Source organism: Seriola aureovittata, chromosome 10 (assembly GCF_021018895.1).
Source record: "Seriola aureovittata isolate HTS-2021-v1 ecotype China chromosome 10, ASM2101889v1, whole genome shotgun sequence".
In the NCBI taxonomy this organism is placed as follows: Eukaryota; Metazoa; Chordata; class Actinopteri; order Carangiformes; family Carangidae; genus Seriola; species Seriola aureovittata.
This window is the reverse complement of record NC_079373.1, coordinates 17,722,855-17,742,605: the sequence shown is the minus strand read 5'-3', so window position 1 is coordinate 17,742,605 and position 19,751 is coordinate 17,722,855. Positions and strand designations below refer to the sequence as shown.

Here is a 19,751-nt window from a genome sequence, read left to right as displayed (position 1 = left end):
AGCACTGGAGATCTCACTCATAGAGGCCCATTCAGGAGTCAGCATGTTTTCAATCCATCCAAACACTACAGAGGCTGATTTTGGTGATTAGTTCCCCTCTCTGGATGAATGGAAACCAATTAGTGAAATCAGCCTCTGTAGAGCCTGGGTGGAACGAAAGCCCAAATGTTCAAATGATTTTGTAAAAACTGTTACACTGGCGTGATTTTCATCATTAAAGAAATGTTTCATATTCTGTCGGATTTACCCTGTATGCTCTGCAAATGTGTGCTTTATGTTTCTTTCTGCAAACAAATATTAGAAAATCTCCAGGAATAATCACAACAGCCTCAGTATCTTATCATACTTCTGCAGTGGTAATTGCTTGAATAAGTCACTTTAGTTAAATATTGCTTTTTGATGAGTGTCTTGTGAGGCGGGGCAGCTGGTCAGGGACCTGTTGGTGAAGTCCCTACAGGTCATCAGGGATCAGGGGTCATGATCTGGACTTGTCCCCCAGAGAACAATAAACAGGCCGGAGAGATGCCGAGGTCAGGAGCCGCCTGAGCCAGAGCCAAAGGTCAAGGGCCGCTAATTAAGTGGCTATTTCCTACTATTCCCCAGTGACCGCTGGACTCAGAGACGTACAGGGAAATGTGTGAAGAAGTCTATATATAGGAGGTTAATAAAACCTGGTCATTAGAAAAAAATGAGTGACTGGAACAGCAGAAAATATTACATTACATTACATTTATTCATTTGAGATGCTTTTGTCCAATGCGACTTCCAAGTGAGGGACAACACTAAAGCTTCAGTGCAGTGGAGACCTGGTGTAAGTATTAATTATTACATTCCTAAGTGGATAACAACAATAGCTTTACCTCATATGAGCTTTTTACAGGAGGAATTTCAAAATAAAATTGACGTTCAATACAAAACGCTATAGCCATGACTTATAGTGGCCTAAGTGTAGAAAAAAATGTGAATGCTGCGTATTCTCTCCTACAAAATGTTTTAACATTAGTTTAGAGTTTGCTACAAGAGTATTTAGATGTAAATAAGCATTGATAGAGAGATTCAAATCAATAATCTCACATCAAAACCAATTTCCACTTCAGAAGCTACAAGAGAGAGAAACAGAGAGGCAGGACCTCACAGCTCAAGTTGAGGAATCCGAACATTTTGGAGGGAAAGTCGGTAGGAGCTGTTTATGCCTTTCCAGTCCCTGAATGAGCCTATGTGTATGAACCCTTAGCATAAGAATGGAGATGGGGCCTGTGAACTCCTCTGACACTGACCTTTCTCCTTGGATGTGAATAGTATCACTCAAGGGCTGCCCAGCAGCCTTTCAGTCAGACCTGAGCCTTGCCCTCGCCTAAACTCCTAATCAGGCTGATTTAATGTATCCTACAAGCCCGTCCTCACCACCCAACCCCACTGCTGCTTCAGAGGAGTCGCTCTGCAGCCTTTTACTGGAGGCACACACTCTCCGCACAGCCCTGCCTCTGGGCCCCTGCACTTTGGGAAGTTAGAGTAGTTGGTTTGAAACAACAGGGGGCCCTTTCTCCTTCCAAAGAGTCTGGGTCTCTTCATAATCAATTGGTTCCTCCTCCGAGGAGCTGATGCTTAATCCAAACTATTTTGGATTTGAAGTACTTTTTAAAATTTTATTTTATTGTTATTATTTTTTATTTATTTTTTGCCACCAGCTGAAATTGTGGTGTCTATTAAATGGCATATAAAAAAATGATTTAAATGACACTGCAATACAAAATGATCTTACAGTTCATATAAATCACTATTTCACAGTAAACAGTTCTAACATATAACATATAACAAATACTATGACATATAACATGCACATAATATCCTGTCATCGTCATTTTCATCTAGGTGGATTAATAATAAACCTGCTCCACATAATACATATTATATCATAATAGCTATATGTTCAATCTTACTCAGATATCGCTGTATTATACTCTGATATCTTTGTTCAGCTGTAAGTCTGTGTGTAAATCTGTCCTCTGCACTGTCTTTATATTTAATGAGAGCTAATTCAAAATGCGTAGAAAATAAACATCTGAGCTTGAATTCATTTCACGGTATACAGTCACATGCTGTAGGCCTTCATGCGTGTGCTGAATGTATCTGTGCGAGGTCCAGCAGTACACAGCATGCAGTGCTGAGGGGACAGAGCAGATGAACAAACTAATTGCCAACAAACTCATAAATGTCTAAAAATGAAAGTTTGCGCACATTTCCTGGACATAAATCATCATGTAAAATCAAGGCCTCTTCGTATCAAAATAAGGAAATAAGGTTTTCCGCAAAAACGCTAATTTTCCCATAAATATCCTCTAAAGGTTTTTAATGGCCCTTTGGTTTGGCGTTTAGCCGTAGAAATCTAATTAAAGGAAACCGAATACATGCATAAAGCCTCACATACTGTAGCCGATTTAGAGATTTGCCATTCCCTGAAGACGAAAAGAAAAATCTTAAAACTTGAAAAAATTATATATTGTGAAGGAGTTAATATTACTTCGGCTTTTAAAATAAAAAAAAAAAACATTTATTTTTCGTTCTTGTTTTTTGTCACTTCAAGTTCATTTACGCCTTTATATTTACGACCGTCCATCATTGTTTACAGCTGCAGTGCGTCCCTTGATTGGTGTATAATAGCATCAGTGCAGCGAGTCCCGCCTCTCGCTGCAGCTCATTCCCAGGCTGTAATACAGTTAATGTAGTGTAGGTCCTGTGAGAGCCAACCCGCCCCAGCCCTGTGTCATCTATCGCCTTATGTTATAGGTGTCAAAGCGCATTAATTATTCTCAGGTGGGATTTTAAATGGCATTTATTAACGTTAATTCAAAATAAAGAGATATAGGCAAAATTAGTTTTTAAAATTATTTTGAAAGCATGACATGCAGAGAAGATGGCTACTTGGATTGGAATAACTATTAATGCAAAAATAATGCTTAATCAACATTCCCGGGTACAAACAAAAATCATTAACTTTTTTTTTATGTTAGTCGGGCCTGTGTGTGTGTGTGTGCGTGTGTGCGTGCGTGCGTGCGTGTGTGTGTGTGTGTGTGTGAGTGTGTGTGTGTGTGTGATAATATATGTAACAAATAACCGAGCAGCGAGAAGCCGTTTGCAATGCTACTACCCTGTGAGCTTTGAGATATAATGAAGAAAAAAAAAATCAAAAGCTCTTATTTTGATAACGATATTTCTGAATTGGATTTCGTGATTTGTTGTAACGAAAATGAGGCCTAACTTACATCAGACGTGATCTTGTAAAGTGTAAACGCTGTCACAAAATTTTAACAGTTAATTTGACATAGCCTGAGTGATACTGGCAAGTCTATTTACTCTCAAATAGGCCAACAGAAAGAAGAAGGTTGTGGCCTTACTTATATTACAATATTATTTTATTAACTAGCCTATACTTGTTGTTAACCTTTTGTGCTCATTGCTCTGCTTTAAAAGCCACCACACTTATTGCTAATTAAAAAAAATTACATCCAGAATGTAATTTACAAACCCAAATCTAGCACAGCCTTTTCAAAGCTTCCTCCTGTTAAGACAAGAGGGTTAAAGCAGGTGGCATCCGTTGATGGTTTTGGGTTTTGTGACAAATCTGAAGAAGGCTTTTGGTGCCGCACAGGCAACGAATTCTGGTATTTGGACTACTGGAGGTATTTGCTTGCTTGGTCTGTGTCCAGCATAAAACTAAACTGATCTTCCTCCAGGGTGTATGAATGAGGAGAGAAAGCTTTGTGTGTGTGTCTGTGTGTGTGTGTGTGTGTATGTGTGCATGTGTGCGCGTATGTTCATGTTTGAATGTACACACTGTCCATGTCTCCATGTGTGTGTGTGTGGAGAGAACATTAAATGTGAAATAAATCCACTGCTGTGACTGCTGCTTTTGCCCCGTCCTGTGGTGCTGCACATCACTCTCCAGATTGTGGTATAGATCACAAAATGTCAAACACCATGGGAAGTGGCCTGTTACCCTGCGAAATGTCTTGCAAAGACATCAGCTGATTTACGAATTTACATCCGAACATGAGTGAGAATGGTGGAAGGGTCTCAGTTAAACAATCTAAGAATATTTGATTTGACAAACAAATGATCAAGAAAAAGAGAAATGCATTTCCTGACTACTAATCCAAGGACGAAAGGTAGGAGAGACAGGATGGGGAGGAAGAAGGAGAGTGATAGTATGTGAGGGAAAGAGAGATGAGTCCATATTGAGACACAGCCAGTGCTGTGCGCATGCTCACATGAGGTGTGGAAAGGCTCATCAGAGCTGCACACTGTGTGGGTTGGCATTTTTCAAAAAGCCACGTGAGGCTGCAGCCGTTCCCTTCGCTCACAAATCTGTCATGACACGCCGGTTGCTAGGCTGTGATTGGCTGAGGACGGTGTGAATCAGAAGGCAAAGGTGAAAGGTGAAATGTAAGCATGGCTGCTTGGAAAAGGTATACCTGATGTGGCTAGAAGCTGATTGTCGTTTATCAATGCAATAAATTTAGATCTGTATTCTAACCATAGTTCAAATGTTGACAGAAATATATTTTTGGACTGAACATTTTATCCAATTTTTTACTGTTATTGCATGTTCCTGCAGGACGAGACAGAGAGACGCAATAAAATATATGCATGTGTTTTTATCTTCATATGTAGTCACAGTCATTTCCAATGGTCCCCTTGAGGTCTTTGGGTCCATCTCTGCAGGAATTCAAAGCCACATTCCAACAGGGTGATTTTAGGGTGATTTACCATTCAGCATTTATATGGACACAAGGGACTCGAACCGTGTCTGATGTGTGGCTGCTATGTTAGCCTTTGACCCCAGACTGTCTGGAGGGCCACGGTGACAGAGAGTCAAGGTCAAGGGGAAAGGGGGGGCAGGGGGTGGTGGAGGAGGGGTGGGGGTGGGTGTAAGCAGCATCTGACGGGGTGGAAGGGCTCCCTGTCTGGGAGTGAGGAACCCAGACAGTCCCAGACGTCTATCTGAGGGGAGACGGTGTGGTGTGTGTACCCCTTTAGATCCCCACATCCTAACATGTCTGTTCCCACTCACCTCTGTGGCCCTGGAGGAGGAAACTGGGACCACTGATGTCTAGAGGCCGGTGGGGCGATAGTTCCCACACTGGAGGAGCAGACACACAAATCTGAATATATATCACTAATCCTTTAGATTCAGATAAACACAAAGCCACACACATACTCGCTCTGTCTGCGTCTCATTTGCACCAAAGCTTTTATCTTTAATTCTCACAGTAACGCATGAGGCTTCAAGTCTAACTGCTCGTTTTATTGGAATCGTCACATGACTTATTTACCTACATTAATCTGTTCATTCAATAATGTTTATTGTCCACTTCTACTCAAACACAACTGGGAACTTTTGTTTATAATGATCCAATATCTGACTATTGAGCTCTGGAGTATACATGCTTGTATGTGACATTTTATACATTATTATGTGTATATATAGAATCACTTTGTAGTTATTTACGATTCTTATTCTCAGTGTAATAAACTTTATCTAGAAAATACTGTGAATAGGCATTTGGAGACACAGTGATAAGCTTAGAAAATACAATATTGTTACATATTAAACCGCTGGCTGTCATTTTTTGGCTTGTGAGCCCTTATTTGTGAGGAAGAACGTTGCTTATCCTTCTTTCCTACCACATTAATCACATTAAGATCACTCCGATTTATTTTCTAACCCATTGCAGGTGCCCGACATCTTGGTTAGGACCAACTGGACTAAAATAACCAACAGTATTTAAAGCAGTTAAAACTGTCTTCACCTCAAATAGCAACAACAGTAAAATGCTGCTTCTGCATTGACAGTAGAATCTAATAATGTCATTATATAGTAGCAGTTATAGGGACTTTTTCTCTGAAGGTTTTTGAGTACATTCTGATCATATCCATGTACTTTTACTTAAAGTTTGCCTCCGGAAATGTTTAAAGGCTCATCCCTTCTCTGCTTGAAATGATAATTTGTCTGATGTGTTGTTTTTTTTTTGTTGTTTTTTTTTTTTTTAAGTTGAGCATTGGCTCGCTGAAACTTCTTAAAGTTATGGCTTCTCTGTCTTCTTCATTGAAAAACCCTGAATCTGTGAATCCACAAATATTCATATTTATATTTGAATATTTTTATCTGAATAGACAGATTTAAATTGAGCACAGAGAACCGTTCCCCCTTCAGCAAATGAATGTAAAGACAACCTTCTAGTGTCAAACTCATAGATCATTCTACACAGTGAAGTAGGATTTTGAATGAAGGAGTTTTACTTGAGTGTTTTTACATTGTTGTAGCGGTACTTCTACTTGAGAGTTATTTCTTACCCCACTGCCAGCCAGGTGCATCAAACACACCAACACAGGAGATTGTTACAGCGGGATTGAGCTTCTACTTAAAGCAGAAGCAGCTCCCTCTACAGGTAATAATTGGTGCCACTTTCATAGAAACCTTGTAGGCTGTATGCCCCCTACCCCCCTGTTCACCCTGCCAACCAACATAACCAGACACACACACTGTCACACACTCACACACTCTCACACACACACACACACACACACACACACACACACACACACACGGTCACAGATATAAGGCCTCCCAGACCTCCCGGGTGATCTGCAGTGGAGCGTGTAGCCACCTGTCAATCACCAGATCTCGGCGGCCTTAAGAGAGACATTTCGTCTGGGACAACGGCAGCCCGTCCCTCCCCATACATTCTGCCTCCCCTAGCAACCATGGCCGGATGACTGAGAGGCTTTGTCCCCTCACAACAGGAGTCCACCATTGAACCCAGAAGCCCGTAGCAACCAGAATTAGAGGGTGCCAGAAAGGGGTCTTTTCTGTGAAACGGGGGTGAAAGCTCTGTTCTTGTCCCTGCGTCTGGGATTCATATCATGGGCCTGAATGGCGTCCCCTCCTCCTTTTAAATGCTGGTGTAACGGAGCGTATGAAGGGGCTAGCAGTGAGCGGATAGGATCATGGTTAATCTGCTGTTCCTCTCCACTGTGGTCCGATAGGGACACTTAAGCAGCCTCTGTGGACAGTTAGTGGCGTGGGGAGGCCCGGGGATACCTGGGTTGGCCAGAGCTGCACGGTTCATTGGCAGGTTGCAAAACAGAATAGCAAAAAAAAAAAAAAAACACAGATGGGCAGTGGTGGAAGAAATACTCAGATCATTTACTCATGTAAAAGTACTACCCATCTATCCATCCATCCATCCATATCACTTACGTTCATGGGGGTGATGGAGCAAATCCTAGCTGACATTGGGTGACGACAGGCCTGGAGAGGTCACCGGTCGATCACAGGGCTTGTAAAAATAGTACAACAACAACAACAATTTAAAAACACTCCACTACAAGTACGGTGTAAATTCTCCACACAAATATTATCAACAAAATGTATGTAAAGTACTAAAAGTTAACAAACCGGTTCTGCAAAAAAAAATGACTTCTGTAACTGATCAGACATCATTACAATCTTGTGGCTCCCAATATGGCTTCATGTGAGTCCAGCGGTGGAAGTATTCAGAGACTTGAGACTCCTTTTCAAGGGGAAGTTCTGCATTCACAATGTTATTTCGGGAAAAAATAGTGTATGATTCATATCGATGGATTAGCATCTATGCATGTTTCAGTTTTATTTACTATTGGACACGCATCATGTTTCATGAACTGATTAGACCTTTTGCAGTAACCTGTACAGTAACCTTTAAATAAATCTGTCAAATATAAGCAGTGAGTAAAAAGTACAATATTTTCCTCTGAAATGTAAAGGATTAGAAGTATGCAGTAGCTTAAAGTAGTTATATTCAAGTTCAGTACAAGTTCATCAAATTTGCACTTGGTAAATGCACTTAGTTACGTTCCACCACTGGTGATGGGGGGAGGACTGATGGTGGGAAATACAGTATATGAGCTTCTTGGTACTCACTGAGTGGAAGGATCAAAAACACAGTCCAGATCGAAACAGTCCCAACAGTTTTGGAAGTGAGATGCACCTGCTGAGAAGTAACCTGTAGGGGACACTGAAGCTGCACAAAACGTGAGCAGATTAAGTAAAGAGAGAAAAGAGTAAGGGCTTGAATAGTTTATGAACAGTTTTATGGACCTTTGAATGCTTTCAATAGGGGCTTTTACAGCTCCCTTTATAAGGCAGTGAACATGGATCCCTGAATACTTCTCTAACCGCTGTACCTCGTAACTGTAAAGTGAATTCAGTGGGGTTTTACTGCAGAGTGACTGACACATATCTGTAAACTGCGAGATTAAAATGATCAGATGAGTAGGCACGTCTCAACACCATTAGACGTATTACATTGTTTTCTTAGAACAATGGTGAAAAATAAAAGAACAAAAAGGCAAATAGCCACAGCCAGGTGCTCTAACACGACCTCCCACGCTGTGTTTAGCCCTGTAGTGTTCTGTGCACTTTACATCGCCACGTATAGAAGATTACAAACTAATCTCAACCCACAAACAACATCGCTGGCATGCAGAGAAAACATGCTTTTCCTGGTATGTTCTTTATCATTAATGAGCGTCTCCGTGGCCCCCTGTATGGGAGTATGTTTTGTGCGGCTCCCATTCTAAACTCTCTTCCTGCACCCTCTTTCCCACCCTCTCCTTCCCTCGACCTGTCAATCAAAGATCGTGATTGAGCCCGTATGGCAGGCAGTCAGTCATCAGCAGTGAAAGTGAGGCCTCATTCTCTCTCCGTCCCTCCCCCTTTTCATGCCCCCTTGCTTCCTAAAGTTTTTCCATCTCACTTTCTCTGCGGCCTCTCGGTTTCCCTCCTCCCCTACCATCCCTGTACACTTTGCGTTTTCTCTTGTGGAAGTCACATCTGCGGTCAGCCTCCAGTCCAGAGGAAGGTAAACGTCTTCAAACATGGCTGTCACGATGCCATAAGGCCCGGCTCCCTCAACCTCAGAGAGGGGAAGGCCTGGTATCGTTTCAAAATAAGTTAGTTTTAACAGGCCTCTGCATTTGCCCTTTAAGTGGCTGATGAATAAACATGAGTAGAGTTGCGGCGGGAACTGCATGGGGTTAGGATGAGAAGAGGCCCGGTCTGTGTGTGTGTGTGTGTGTATGTGTGTGTGTATGGATTGGGGGGGTGGGGGTGGGGGGGGGGGGGGTCGAGGGCAACAGGGGACCCTTTCTTCCCAGCAGGGCTGCATCTCGTTTAATTGGAGCACTTGTGGCACCATTACCTCCTTTACTCAAACACGTTACTGATGACAAAAGAAAACAGCACTAAGCCTGCCTTTGTTAGCGAGGAGACTGGATGAGGAGATGGATTCCTCGCTGCTACTCATGTGTGGGAATCATCCACACTCCCACCATGAGCTGCTGCTGCCTTCGGCCAAACGAAATGCTGCAGCCAGGTGGACAGGAGACAGAGCACATGGAAGTTACAGCCGTCATCAGAAAATGATGGACAGACAGGCCGTTTATCAGATGCAGAAATAAACTGTGCAGTGAAATTATCTTCTGTATTTATAGACAAACAAAGCATCATGTTTCATCTATTGGGAAATGGTTTCTACTCCTTCACATATTCACCCATCCTGTTGCGAAAACAGCAACAATATTTAGTGCACCAACCCGCAGGAATTCTCTCTATTACTCCATTTAAAACGATTGACTTCAGCATCTGTGTGCAGCCCTGTCAGTGACCTTGCTCTTTTGCTATCCTTTGACTCGAGGTCACGATGACTAGGCTGGTGTCTGGTTTGTTTTTGGTCACCACAGTGTCCCGAGAGAGCAATAAGGGTTTGAACTTTACCCTCAGTCTGACCTCAATAGAGAGGAGTCACTGCTGGCTCTTAAATGAGGGAGATTTTCTTCCTCTTCAGCTTTTTATTGGTAATTGGTCTTGTATTTTTAAAGTTTTGAATATTCTTGATTTATCAGATTCAAATAAAGTAGGTACTACATACGTAATGCTTTATTAACAATGCTTTATTAATTTTGATAATTACATTAACCATTAACAAACTTTGCACTTTTCAAAACATTATGACATTAATATTCTACCTTGTACAATGTCTAAATGTACAAATATCAGCTTCTGATGAAATCATCATCAGATCCATAATATGGATAAAAATATATGGTAAATACTTTATTACTACCTCCCCATGAGCATTTATAAGCAGTTTATAAACGTTTTATACATTGTTTATAACACATTATAATGCGTATGTAATGTTGAGGTGTCTATTAACTCGTTAGAATAAGTTAGAATTGTTGACAAAATACTGTGCATTAATAAACACTTAAAAATGTCCATATTATAGTGTGTTATAAACCACTATTAAATGTTTGTAGTTGCTATAAATGCTATAAAAACAGAGGGTTAAAGTAAAGTTTTACCAAATATCCTTTAAGTCGCAGGATAACTCAGGTCAAAGCTCTTATTTCAAAAATACATAATCAATAACATTGATACATAACTCATCATATCTCAGTTTAAAAGGTTTTGATGAAGACATACAAAATTAAGTGCTATTATAATGCATCTAATGGCAACAAGGAAAACAAACACTTAAGCTGTCAGCATAAACCTGCCTGTCTGTGCCTTCACTTCACTTCACTTCACTTCACAGAAACCATTTAAAACAGGAAAAACTAAGATGTGAAAGGTCCAGAAAATCCTTAAAGTGCAACTCAAATGGGTCTGAAGAAAACGTAATACAAAACAAGGTCTCAAATATTTCCCTCACAAGCACTTAAAGGAACCATGGTTATGTCGTCACAGTCACGTTTAAGTTAGTTTGGTCCAGCACTGAGTCGTTGCTTCCTGCTTTACGTGAAACAAGAGAAACATGCTGCAGCTCTCTCAGCAAATTTACCTGCCTCCCAATGTTAAAATTAGGAAAATTATTATATTCCACTAGAAGATAATGTCACTCATTTAATATTATATTTAATACAAATACTTTATTGAATATTTGTGGATTTAAAATGAAAATAAATATATTGTGGAAAGAGGAAAGATCTCATCCCACTGGCAGATTTTTTTTTTTCAACTTCAAACGATCCAACCAAATAAAAAGACAACAACCATCATATATTCACTTTATGAAAAATAACTGGTTTTGATTGGTGAGGAATAATTGTATCAAATGAATATTTCTGTCCGACAAATGACCCACGTGTTAAAAAGACTGAGCTCCATCAGGATCGAGGCCTAGCGTCACTTTGCTCCATGGTGAAATTTGACTCCACTCTGGGGGGGGAAAGCATTACATAATGAGTGAAAAACAATGCCACTTTATAGACAAGTTGTAGCTCACTGTATACTATACTACTATAGAAATATCTGACTATACTACTAGTATAGTCAAATATTTCTTTAATAATGGGTTGATTTATTTATTTTCTTCTATTGCATGCATTAATTAAAAACATCTTCTTATTCACACAGATTCGGCTTGGACATGTTCCTGTGCTCATTATTCTGTATCATATCACTGTACTGGGTAGATTTCATTCATTAAAATATGAAATCTTATGTAATCCATGGTTTTTTGTTTTGTTTTTCTAGGTGTATCATTTTCATTTCCACAGTAAACGTGACTTATGATGCAAAACTTCAAGGTCACTTTGAAGAGCCACACATGCAGAGCCGTGCTGTGAAAACCCCTATCAACAAAAAGCACAGGTGAGTTTCACTCGGAAGCACAGAGCACAGGGTCTGTGTCAGCATTTCGGCCCACATTGAGCGATGGGGACAGCGCAGGCTTGTTTGTCAGCAGCGCTATGCTGTCTACAGCCACATCCTCACAGTGTCTTCTTACGGTATTTAACACTATGAGCAGAAATTCCCGAAAAGGGCAGAATTATAATCGGTCTCATGTAATCTCTGCAAGTTGGGATGTGCTGCCACCAAGAGGACGCTGAATGCAACACATTTCCCATCAGCAAAAGCACTGCCTGCATCGCTTGTTTGGTATGAGAACAGCATATCTCCATGACCAGAACTCTGTTTTCAGACAAACTAAACAGACACTTACACATCCTTGTTCCGCATGTGGTTGTTGTACTGCAGGACTGGCGGGATGTTCTCTTCATCATCAGGAAGCTGTTATGTCAGAATGTCAGAAAATGGAATATCATGAGCTGTTTCTTTTGTAAACACAGGTGGTAGAATGACGGTAGCCCATTCAGTGATGGACATAAGTGGAAAAACAGCCTCTGTTCAAGGAATACAAAACAGTGTCATGTGTCCGGCCAAGGCCAGCATGTAAGCAGAATTATGTCTTACCTGTAAAATCAAAGTCTGTTTTCACATTTATATACATGTAGAATCTAAGATGTTATGTAGACACTGAACCGAACTGTATCTCTCAAATGTCATAAAAACACCACTCAACCAAAAATCATTAAAACCTTTGTAATCTTTAAGATATCTGGCGTTAATTTTCTGCAAATTCACAATTCCTGTTTCAAACTGCAGAACATCTTTATGGCTGTAAAGATTTGTCTCTCACCTCCCAGTAGGGCTCATCGTCAAAGCAGTTGTCATCTGCAGGATCTCCCCAAATAGGCAGTCTTAAGATACAACCTAAGAAGAATACAAATACATCCCAACACACATGGTCTGTCATACACTGTGTGCAAACGCAACCATCATGTTCAAACACAGTAATGCCAGTTATTAGTATACAGACTGTTCATTTTCAGTCATATGGTCGAACTGTGGTCACTCCTTACCGACAATGATGCCTCCGCCTACACCGAAGCAGATAGCGACACAGAGGCCTGCCGCCTGGTGACCACCCTGTCGTGCGGGTGTCATGTTTTTGAAAGCACCCTCAAAGTCAAAGGTGTTAATCAGCCTTTAATAAAAAAAAAAAAAGGACAAAAAAGGAACTCACAATGTTGTTCTGCCACAAGAATATAAATGTTACTACTTTCTTTTTCTATCCCTTTACTGTTTTCTAATCTTATATCTTATAATCAATTTAATTTTAAAATGAAAGCAGCCCTGACTCCTGGCTGCTTGTTTCCTATTTGTAAGCAAGGACCACTCACCCTTCAGTGCCATAAACTGACTCTGTAGCAGCTGCAGCAGTAATGGCTCCCACAATTCCTCCGATAACTCCTGGCATGGCGTGGAGGTTATGGATTCCACACGTGTCCTGGATCTTCAGGTGCTTTTCCATGAACGGCTGAGAGAGAGATATCGTATCGATTAGGATTAGCTGAGTTTACTAAAAAATCTTAACAGCTTACTTTGATTTGAGTTATGGAAAACACAGACTCGGACTAAGGAGCAGTAAATGCAGTGATCAAGGGCAGGAGAGAAATACCACACCGTGAGGTAGATGTATCCCAGGGTGGAGATGACACCACAGCAGAATCCTACAATCAGAGATCCGTAGGGCATCAGCATGAACTCCGCTGCTGTTCCCACTGCAACACCTCCGGCAAGAGTAGAGTTCTGGATGTGAACCTGAGACACAGGTGCAGAGAAAATGGCAACAAAAGAAACGTTGCATCAGTTTGATATCACATCATTGTATCAGGTGAGAAACACAACATGCACACAATTACTGTAAGGTAAAACTTGTTTAGGTGGGGCACAAGTTATCCACATCTTGTTTGACAGTTCATCAAGGCGATCTATTTCAGCATAACCTGTCATGCCAACTTTGTAAATGCGCACACCCACCTAGAATAAACACATTGTTCGTGCATAATAGCTCAACCTTATGATGAGAGTATTCATGACTGACATGAAAAACAAAGGCTGCTGGCCGTTACCATGTCTAGTTTTCCATGCTTCTGGAAGAGGCTCGAGATGGCCACAGTAGTGAGCACAGTCGAGGCCAGAGCCAGGTAGGTGTTGATGGCTGCTCGGTGCTGCCCGTCCCCGTGGTCTGTGATGGCTGAGTTGAAGCTGGGCCAGAACATCCACAGGAAGAGGGTGCCTGTGAAGAAAGCAGTGGCGTTAGCAGAGATCAAAGGTCCTTGCAAAGCACAGAAACAGAAGAATGGTAGGTATTGGAAATTTTTCTGGGATTAAAAAAAAAAGCAAAAAAAAGCTGTAAATCATACTCACCAATCATAGCAAAGACATCCGAGTGGTAGACGGAGCCCTGCAGACGATTGCTCTGGTCCAGATTTGGCCGATAGAGCATCCACGAGATGGACAGACCATAATATCCTCCAAATGTGTGGATCACCATGGAGCCTCCAGCATCTCTGGCCTTCAAGAGAGAAAATATTAGCATCAACTGTTGTAGCAGTAGTTAGAGTAAATTTAAGTTCAATACATACTGTATATTAAAATCACATCAAAACAATAACAAGCAATGGTTCCAACTTACATGTATGAGATCCAGGATAATATACTCCTCCACAGCAAACAATGTGATCCCAAACAGTGTCAGGACCATCAGCTGGACTGGACTGACTTTACCCAGCACTGCCCCGTAGGCAATTAAGCAGCCCGCCACACAGAAGTCAGCATTGATCAGGCTGAGGAGGGAAAGCGGTGAAAATGAAGTGGACAACCGAGGCGATATGAAATAATCTGTAATCTGTGCTGGTCAAATATGAGGCAAGATTTATTTTGGCCAAGGCTACATTTATTCAAGGGCAGTGAACCAATAGAGTAGAACTACTGAAGATCAGTATCACATTATCACATTCTGTCTCTCACTTTTTCTCTACTTACATACACAATTCATCTGTTGACACACGGTGACTTGGCAGAACTTCAACAGTATCATCATTTCTCATTGGCCCGAGTTTCTGTTTGCCTTCCAACCACTGAGTCCACAAACACTAAATCTTACCTGCCTGTATCATATCACTCAGACTGGTGTCTCCACCTCACTGTGTTTTTTTGTCTATGGAAACCATTCAGATGGGAATGTATTCCCACCAGACATATTCACCAGTAACTCAATAAAAGAATCAGACCTCAATAACAATCCCTGCTTTAGATTCCAAAGTTGTGTCTGCTTATACTATATCAGTCTTTTGTTAGCTGTAGACTATACCACCATCAAAATGAAGTAGAATAAAAAGAAGGGATCCTTTTAAATCACAGAGATTAAAACCAAACACTCACTTTTCAATTCCAATTTTGATCTTTCCATCACTGTAGTCCAGGGAGTGGAACCAGCCTTGCATCAGCAGCGCCCATTGGAGGCCGAAGGCTGCGATGAGGAAGTTGAAGCCCACTGCGCCAAAGCTGTACCTCCTGAGAAACGTCATCAGGAAGCCAAATCCAACAAAGATCATCACATGGACATCCTGGAAACCTAGGGCCAAGGCAGAAGAAGGGAGTGATAGTGTGATGTGGATGATAAAAATTGGGTTCATGAATTAAATGGAATTACCACCTTGAAGTTGCATGCCTCCGCCGACCAGCCAAGTTGTAGGAAATATGGTCACAATCTCCCCTTCATGTGTTATAGCATTGAATAAAGTGTTTTGGATATAGAATGTCATCACGTCATCATTTTATCCTATTAGACATTTGTTTTAAATTGTGTCATAATGAGTGAGTTATGGCCAAAAGCGTTTTTTATGAAGTGACAGTGACCTTTACCTTTGACAATCAAACTCTAATCAGGTCATCCCTGAGTGAATGTTTGTACCAAATTTGAAGAAATTTGAAAAAGGCTTACTGAGATATCGTGTTCACAAGAACGGGATGGATGTATGGAGGGACAAATCTGAAAACATAATGCCTGTTCCTGGCTGTTGCTGGCATAATAAAGGGGAGAGAAGGGGAGTAGGGAGCTGCATAGTGGTTCAAATGTCAGAATAATTTCCTCACTTCAAAGAAGTTTTTACAATCTCTACTTGTTAGTGTGGATTTCCTCACACTGTCTGAAAATATACAAGTTTGGTTGTAGTGCAGTCTCCACCGATTTGGGGTCTATGACAGAGTGGCCAGACAGAAGCCTCTGCTCACTGAAAGACAAATGACAGAGTTTGCAAAAAAGGATCTAAATGACTCTCGGACTGTGAGAAACACAGTTTTCTGGTCTGATGAAACCAAGATTGAACTGTTTGGCCTCAATTCTAACTGCCATGTCCTCCAGACATGACACTATATATACTATATAGACAGATGTGCCTTTCTAAATCACACTGATACTGGTTCAGTAAGGCTGTCATTGCCAGATAGCACAGGTCTACCCCAGGGATTCTCAACACATTTTCTATTTTTGAGACATGCAGAAAAGAAGCAATTTGTGGATTTTCATTACATATATATATATATATATATATATATATATATATATATATATATATATAGGAATTAGTTCAGCTTCAGAAATTCAACCTTTTTTTTTTTGCCTCTCTGAGCATCTCTCTCAGTTCTATTTTGAGATACTCAGGTGGATTATGTGTCAGAGGTTGATAAAACTAAGTGTTATTTAGAGTTATTTAAGTGTCTGATTCGGTCTTGTTTTTTCCAACTGAGAAACATTACAAAGCTCAGGCTCATTGTGACCCAAGCAGAGATGGAAACGTTAATCAATTTTTATTTTTTTTATACGGTCCTGTCCTGACTTTTGCAACTCCCTGTTTGCCTGCCTTAGTAAAACATCCCTGGAATTTAACCAAACCAGCCCAGGTTCTCCAAAAGATCTACTGCAGCCCTGCGTTACCAGCATGTCTCTACGGTCTTCAGATCAGGGTTTGCTGGTAGTTCCTAGAATGCAGTTTAAAAATGGAAGAGACTGCGCTTTTGAGGTTGTGGCTTCTAAACCTTGGAACCCTCTCTGATCAGATCTGTGGACGCTGGGGACACCTTGAAAAAAGCAGCTCAAGAGCTACTTGTTTAGCCTTGCCTTTGTGTGTGCAATTTTTCTATTCTGTTTTGTACTATGCCTATGCCTTCTTTATGTCTGTCTGTATGTTTTTGTATTATCTCCTCTGTGAAACACTTTGTGACGTCTCTGCTCTTGAAAAGGTGCTGTATAAATGACTTGCGGACAACATGGCTTAATGTATAAGCGCTGATACTGGAGCCCAACCAATATTTCAGAAGATCAATATTGTCCATTCATTGTTTATTACAGGTACACTGTATCTCTTTGGAAAATGTTGGCCTATATGAAAGAGAAAACACATTAAAATATATGTCATTGAATCATAATTGCATCCAATAGTGTAATCATTACATTATTAATTTGGCAATGGGTTATAAAACTTATTCTCTTCTAAATAAGTAACATTTAATATTAACAGTACACAGTTCTGAGTGAACCGATTTGCCAGTGGAGACACTGTATGTACTATATGAACAGTTTGCATTTACATCACGTCACCACAGTGCAGGGACACGTGAGGACATATTAGTTAAGAAGAGGAAATCATGTGAAGATGGACATCACACTATGCATATACTGTTGCTTGTTGATGGGATGCTACATAAAGGTTCTTATACAGGTACTAACCTCTGTAGCTGATATTAACTCTGAGATGAACTTGTAACATCTGCTACAAATAACAGACAACGGCATGTGGATACCAGCATAAAAAAGCCGGTATTGTTCACAACATAACACTGTGATCGCCCGACATATCTCAGGGCACACGATAGGTTCCCACTGTATTGTGAAAAATGATAGCTTGCAAAGAAGAATTTGCAACAACAAAAAAAAAAATCTGTTGTAATAAATGCTATATCACAACAGACTGAACATAGTTTCACCTCACTAACAACAAGGGCTTCAAATGTTTCAGACTATCCTCCTGATAGTCTGATGATGGCCGTTGTGTTGGAAAAACAAAAAAGGTCCTGTGACTTTAAGATGATGTTTTAATGGTTTCAGACGACAACCTGTGCCAGGACATACATCCATCATCCGACATCCAACACCATGTGTGAGATGGCTTCATGATAGCCTGACACTGACACCGCGGGTTGTTGGGGTGGTGTACAGTACAACCACACCCATGCAATACACTCACTCAGCACAACACTCACATCCGAAATTCCAGCCGATACAATATATATGACCGAAAAGAAATACACTTTAAATCCAGACGCAGAGGTAAGTGTTGACATGTCAGCTATAGTTAAACTGGAAAAAGAGCCTGAGGGGAGTCAAACCCCAGGGGAAATGAGCACCTGCGGGTGTCAGATCCTTGTCAGCAATGTAGAAATAATATAATAGGTCGACATAATCTGAGAACTTCAGTATCATCAACTTGGTATCTCTGTAGAAACAAATTTTACTACAATGAAAACATACAATTTTCAACCAAATATTGATATAAGTGAAACATGAAAAAAAAAACAAAATGTGCAGAGATATTGTAAAAATTATATACGTATTAAACGTTTTTACGTATAAAAATGTAAGTAAACTAAATCAGATATTAGACATTTAAAAAGTTAGAAATAGAAGAAAAAATATAAATTAAGTCACTTACTTGGATATCTGAAGTAGAAGTCATTCTCAATGTCACTCGATATATTTTTAGCTTTTCGGTGCTCTATCCAGAATGGACTCGATTCCTCATTGTATCTAATAAACACCCCAAACAAGATAATCATTGCTATCTGCCATACAAAGCAAACTGCTGGAAGACTGACACGAACATTAGTATTTTTTGGACGGTCACACAACTCCCTGAAGCTCTGAATACAGCCCATTGTTTTTGATTGTTTTTGTTTCTCAGTAATTTTTCTTTTGTCTTTTTTTTTTTTTTTTTTTAATGATATAAGAGTTGCTGAATTATTCAATTGAGCTGACTTCTGCAAAAGGGACAGACCCTTTAAAGGCCCTGAGCATCTTCAGTTCAAGTGTAGATGAACAGAGATGGGTGTTTGCTTTAATATGAGGACACTCCCCCCCCAGTCACTCCCTTCACATTACACCTGGGATGTGCTAGACTGTTTTCACGTTTTCACATGGTTCACGTGTTTAGGTGATCTTTTCATTAGGACATCTTTTCATTCTAAATGTCTGTTTTAATCATTTTATTTTTCAATACTTTGTCCTGGCATAAACCACAATACAATACTCTAACATCAAATTCTACTGCTACTAAGGATTTGTGGTGAGAGGAAGCATGCGTCATATCCTCATCAGACAGGTGAGAGATGATATTTACATCTTGTAAATAGATTGTGTTGTTTATACTAATGTGGTTAGGTTGCACGTGCTCGTAATCCATCCAACAAGAAAGATTATGTACCTTTGAAATTTTCTTGGAACCCCCTCCCTTAGCACAAACACTCTTTGCATATCAGAGAAAAAAAAATAATTTTGTGCAAAATATGAAGCCTGTCCCTATAGTAAATAAACAGACAGGTGTCTGTTGGCTCTCTGCAAATAATCTTATAAAGAGAAGGTCTAGACCTGCTCTATCTGAAAAGTGCCTTAAGATAACTTCTGTTGTGAATTGGCGCTATACAAATAAAAATCGACTTGACTTGTAAAGCACCTACAGGTTTTCTGTTCTTACTGCTAGTTAAAGGGGGTGGGGACGTTCATCTCCTGTGAAGCATTAACTGTAAATAATCTGTATCCATGCTGGGCCACATTAGAAAGATGCATGACAGGTTTGACTCAGTCAACCGTCACAGGTTGAGACAAGGGTCCAGTTTTTTTCTTATACTAAAGTAAAATTGTTTCTGTGCTGTTGTACAAGGACATTGTAATGTAATCAATTTTACTTAAACATTTAAGTCTTTTATTTAGTTAACATGTTGAAAGAATTCGGAAAATATG

General features: G+C 40.3%; 1 protein-coding gene across 1 annotated transcript; it reads right to left on the bottom strand.

The window, feature by feature from the left end:
• Positions 1-9,988: 9,988 nt before the first annotated feature.
• rhcgb (Rh family, C glycoprotein b) lies at positions 9,989-18,958 on the bottom strand. The gene is made up of 11 exons (XM_056386247.1): positions 18,448-18,958; positions 15,119-15,311; positions 14,370-14,520; positions 14,102-14,249; positions 13,804-13,970; positions 13,355-13,492; positions 13,072-13,208; positions 12,751-12,875; positions 12,528-12,601; positions 12,051-12,118; positions 9,989-11,263 (listed from the first exon to the last, which is right to left on the bottom strand). The coding sequence occupies exons 1-11, from the start codon at positions 18,668-18,670 to the stop codon at positions 11,212-11,214; spliced, it is 1,476 nt and encodes a 491-aa protein (XP_056242222.1). The 5' UTR covers positions 18,671-18,958; the 3' UTR covers positions 9,989-11,211.
• Between the last annotated feature and the right edge of the window lie 793 nt (positions 18,959-19,751).

Coding starts and splice junctions, on each gene's coding strand:
- rhcgb (XM_056386247.1), bottom strand. CDS start 18,670: ATGGGCTGTATTCAGAGCTTCAGGGAGTTGTGTGACCGTCCAAAAAAT. Junction 14,521..15,118: donor ATCAAAATTGGAATTGAAAA/GTGAGTGTTTGG, acceptor TTCCCTCCTCAG/CCTGATCAATGCTGACTTCT. Junction 13,971..14,101: donor GGATGTCTTTGCTATGATTG/GTGAGTATGATT, acceptor CTTTCTTCACAG/GCACCCTCTTCCTGTGGATG.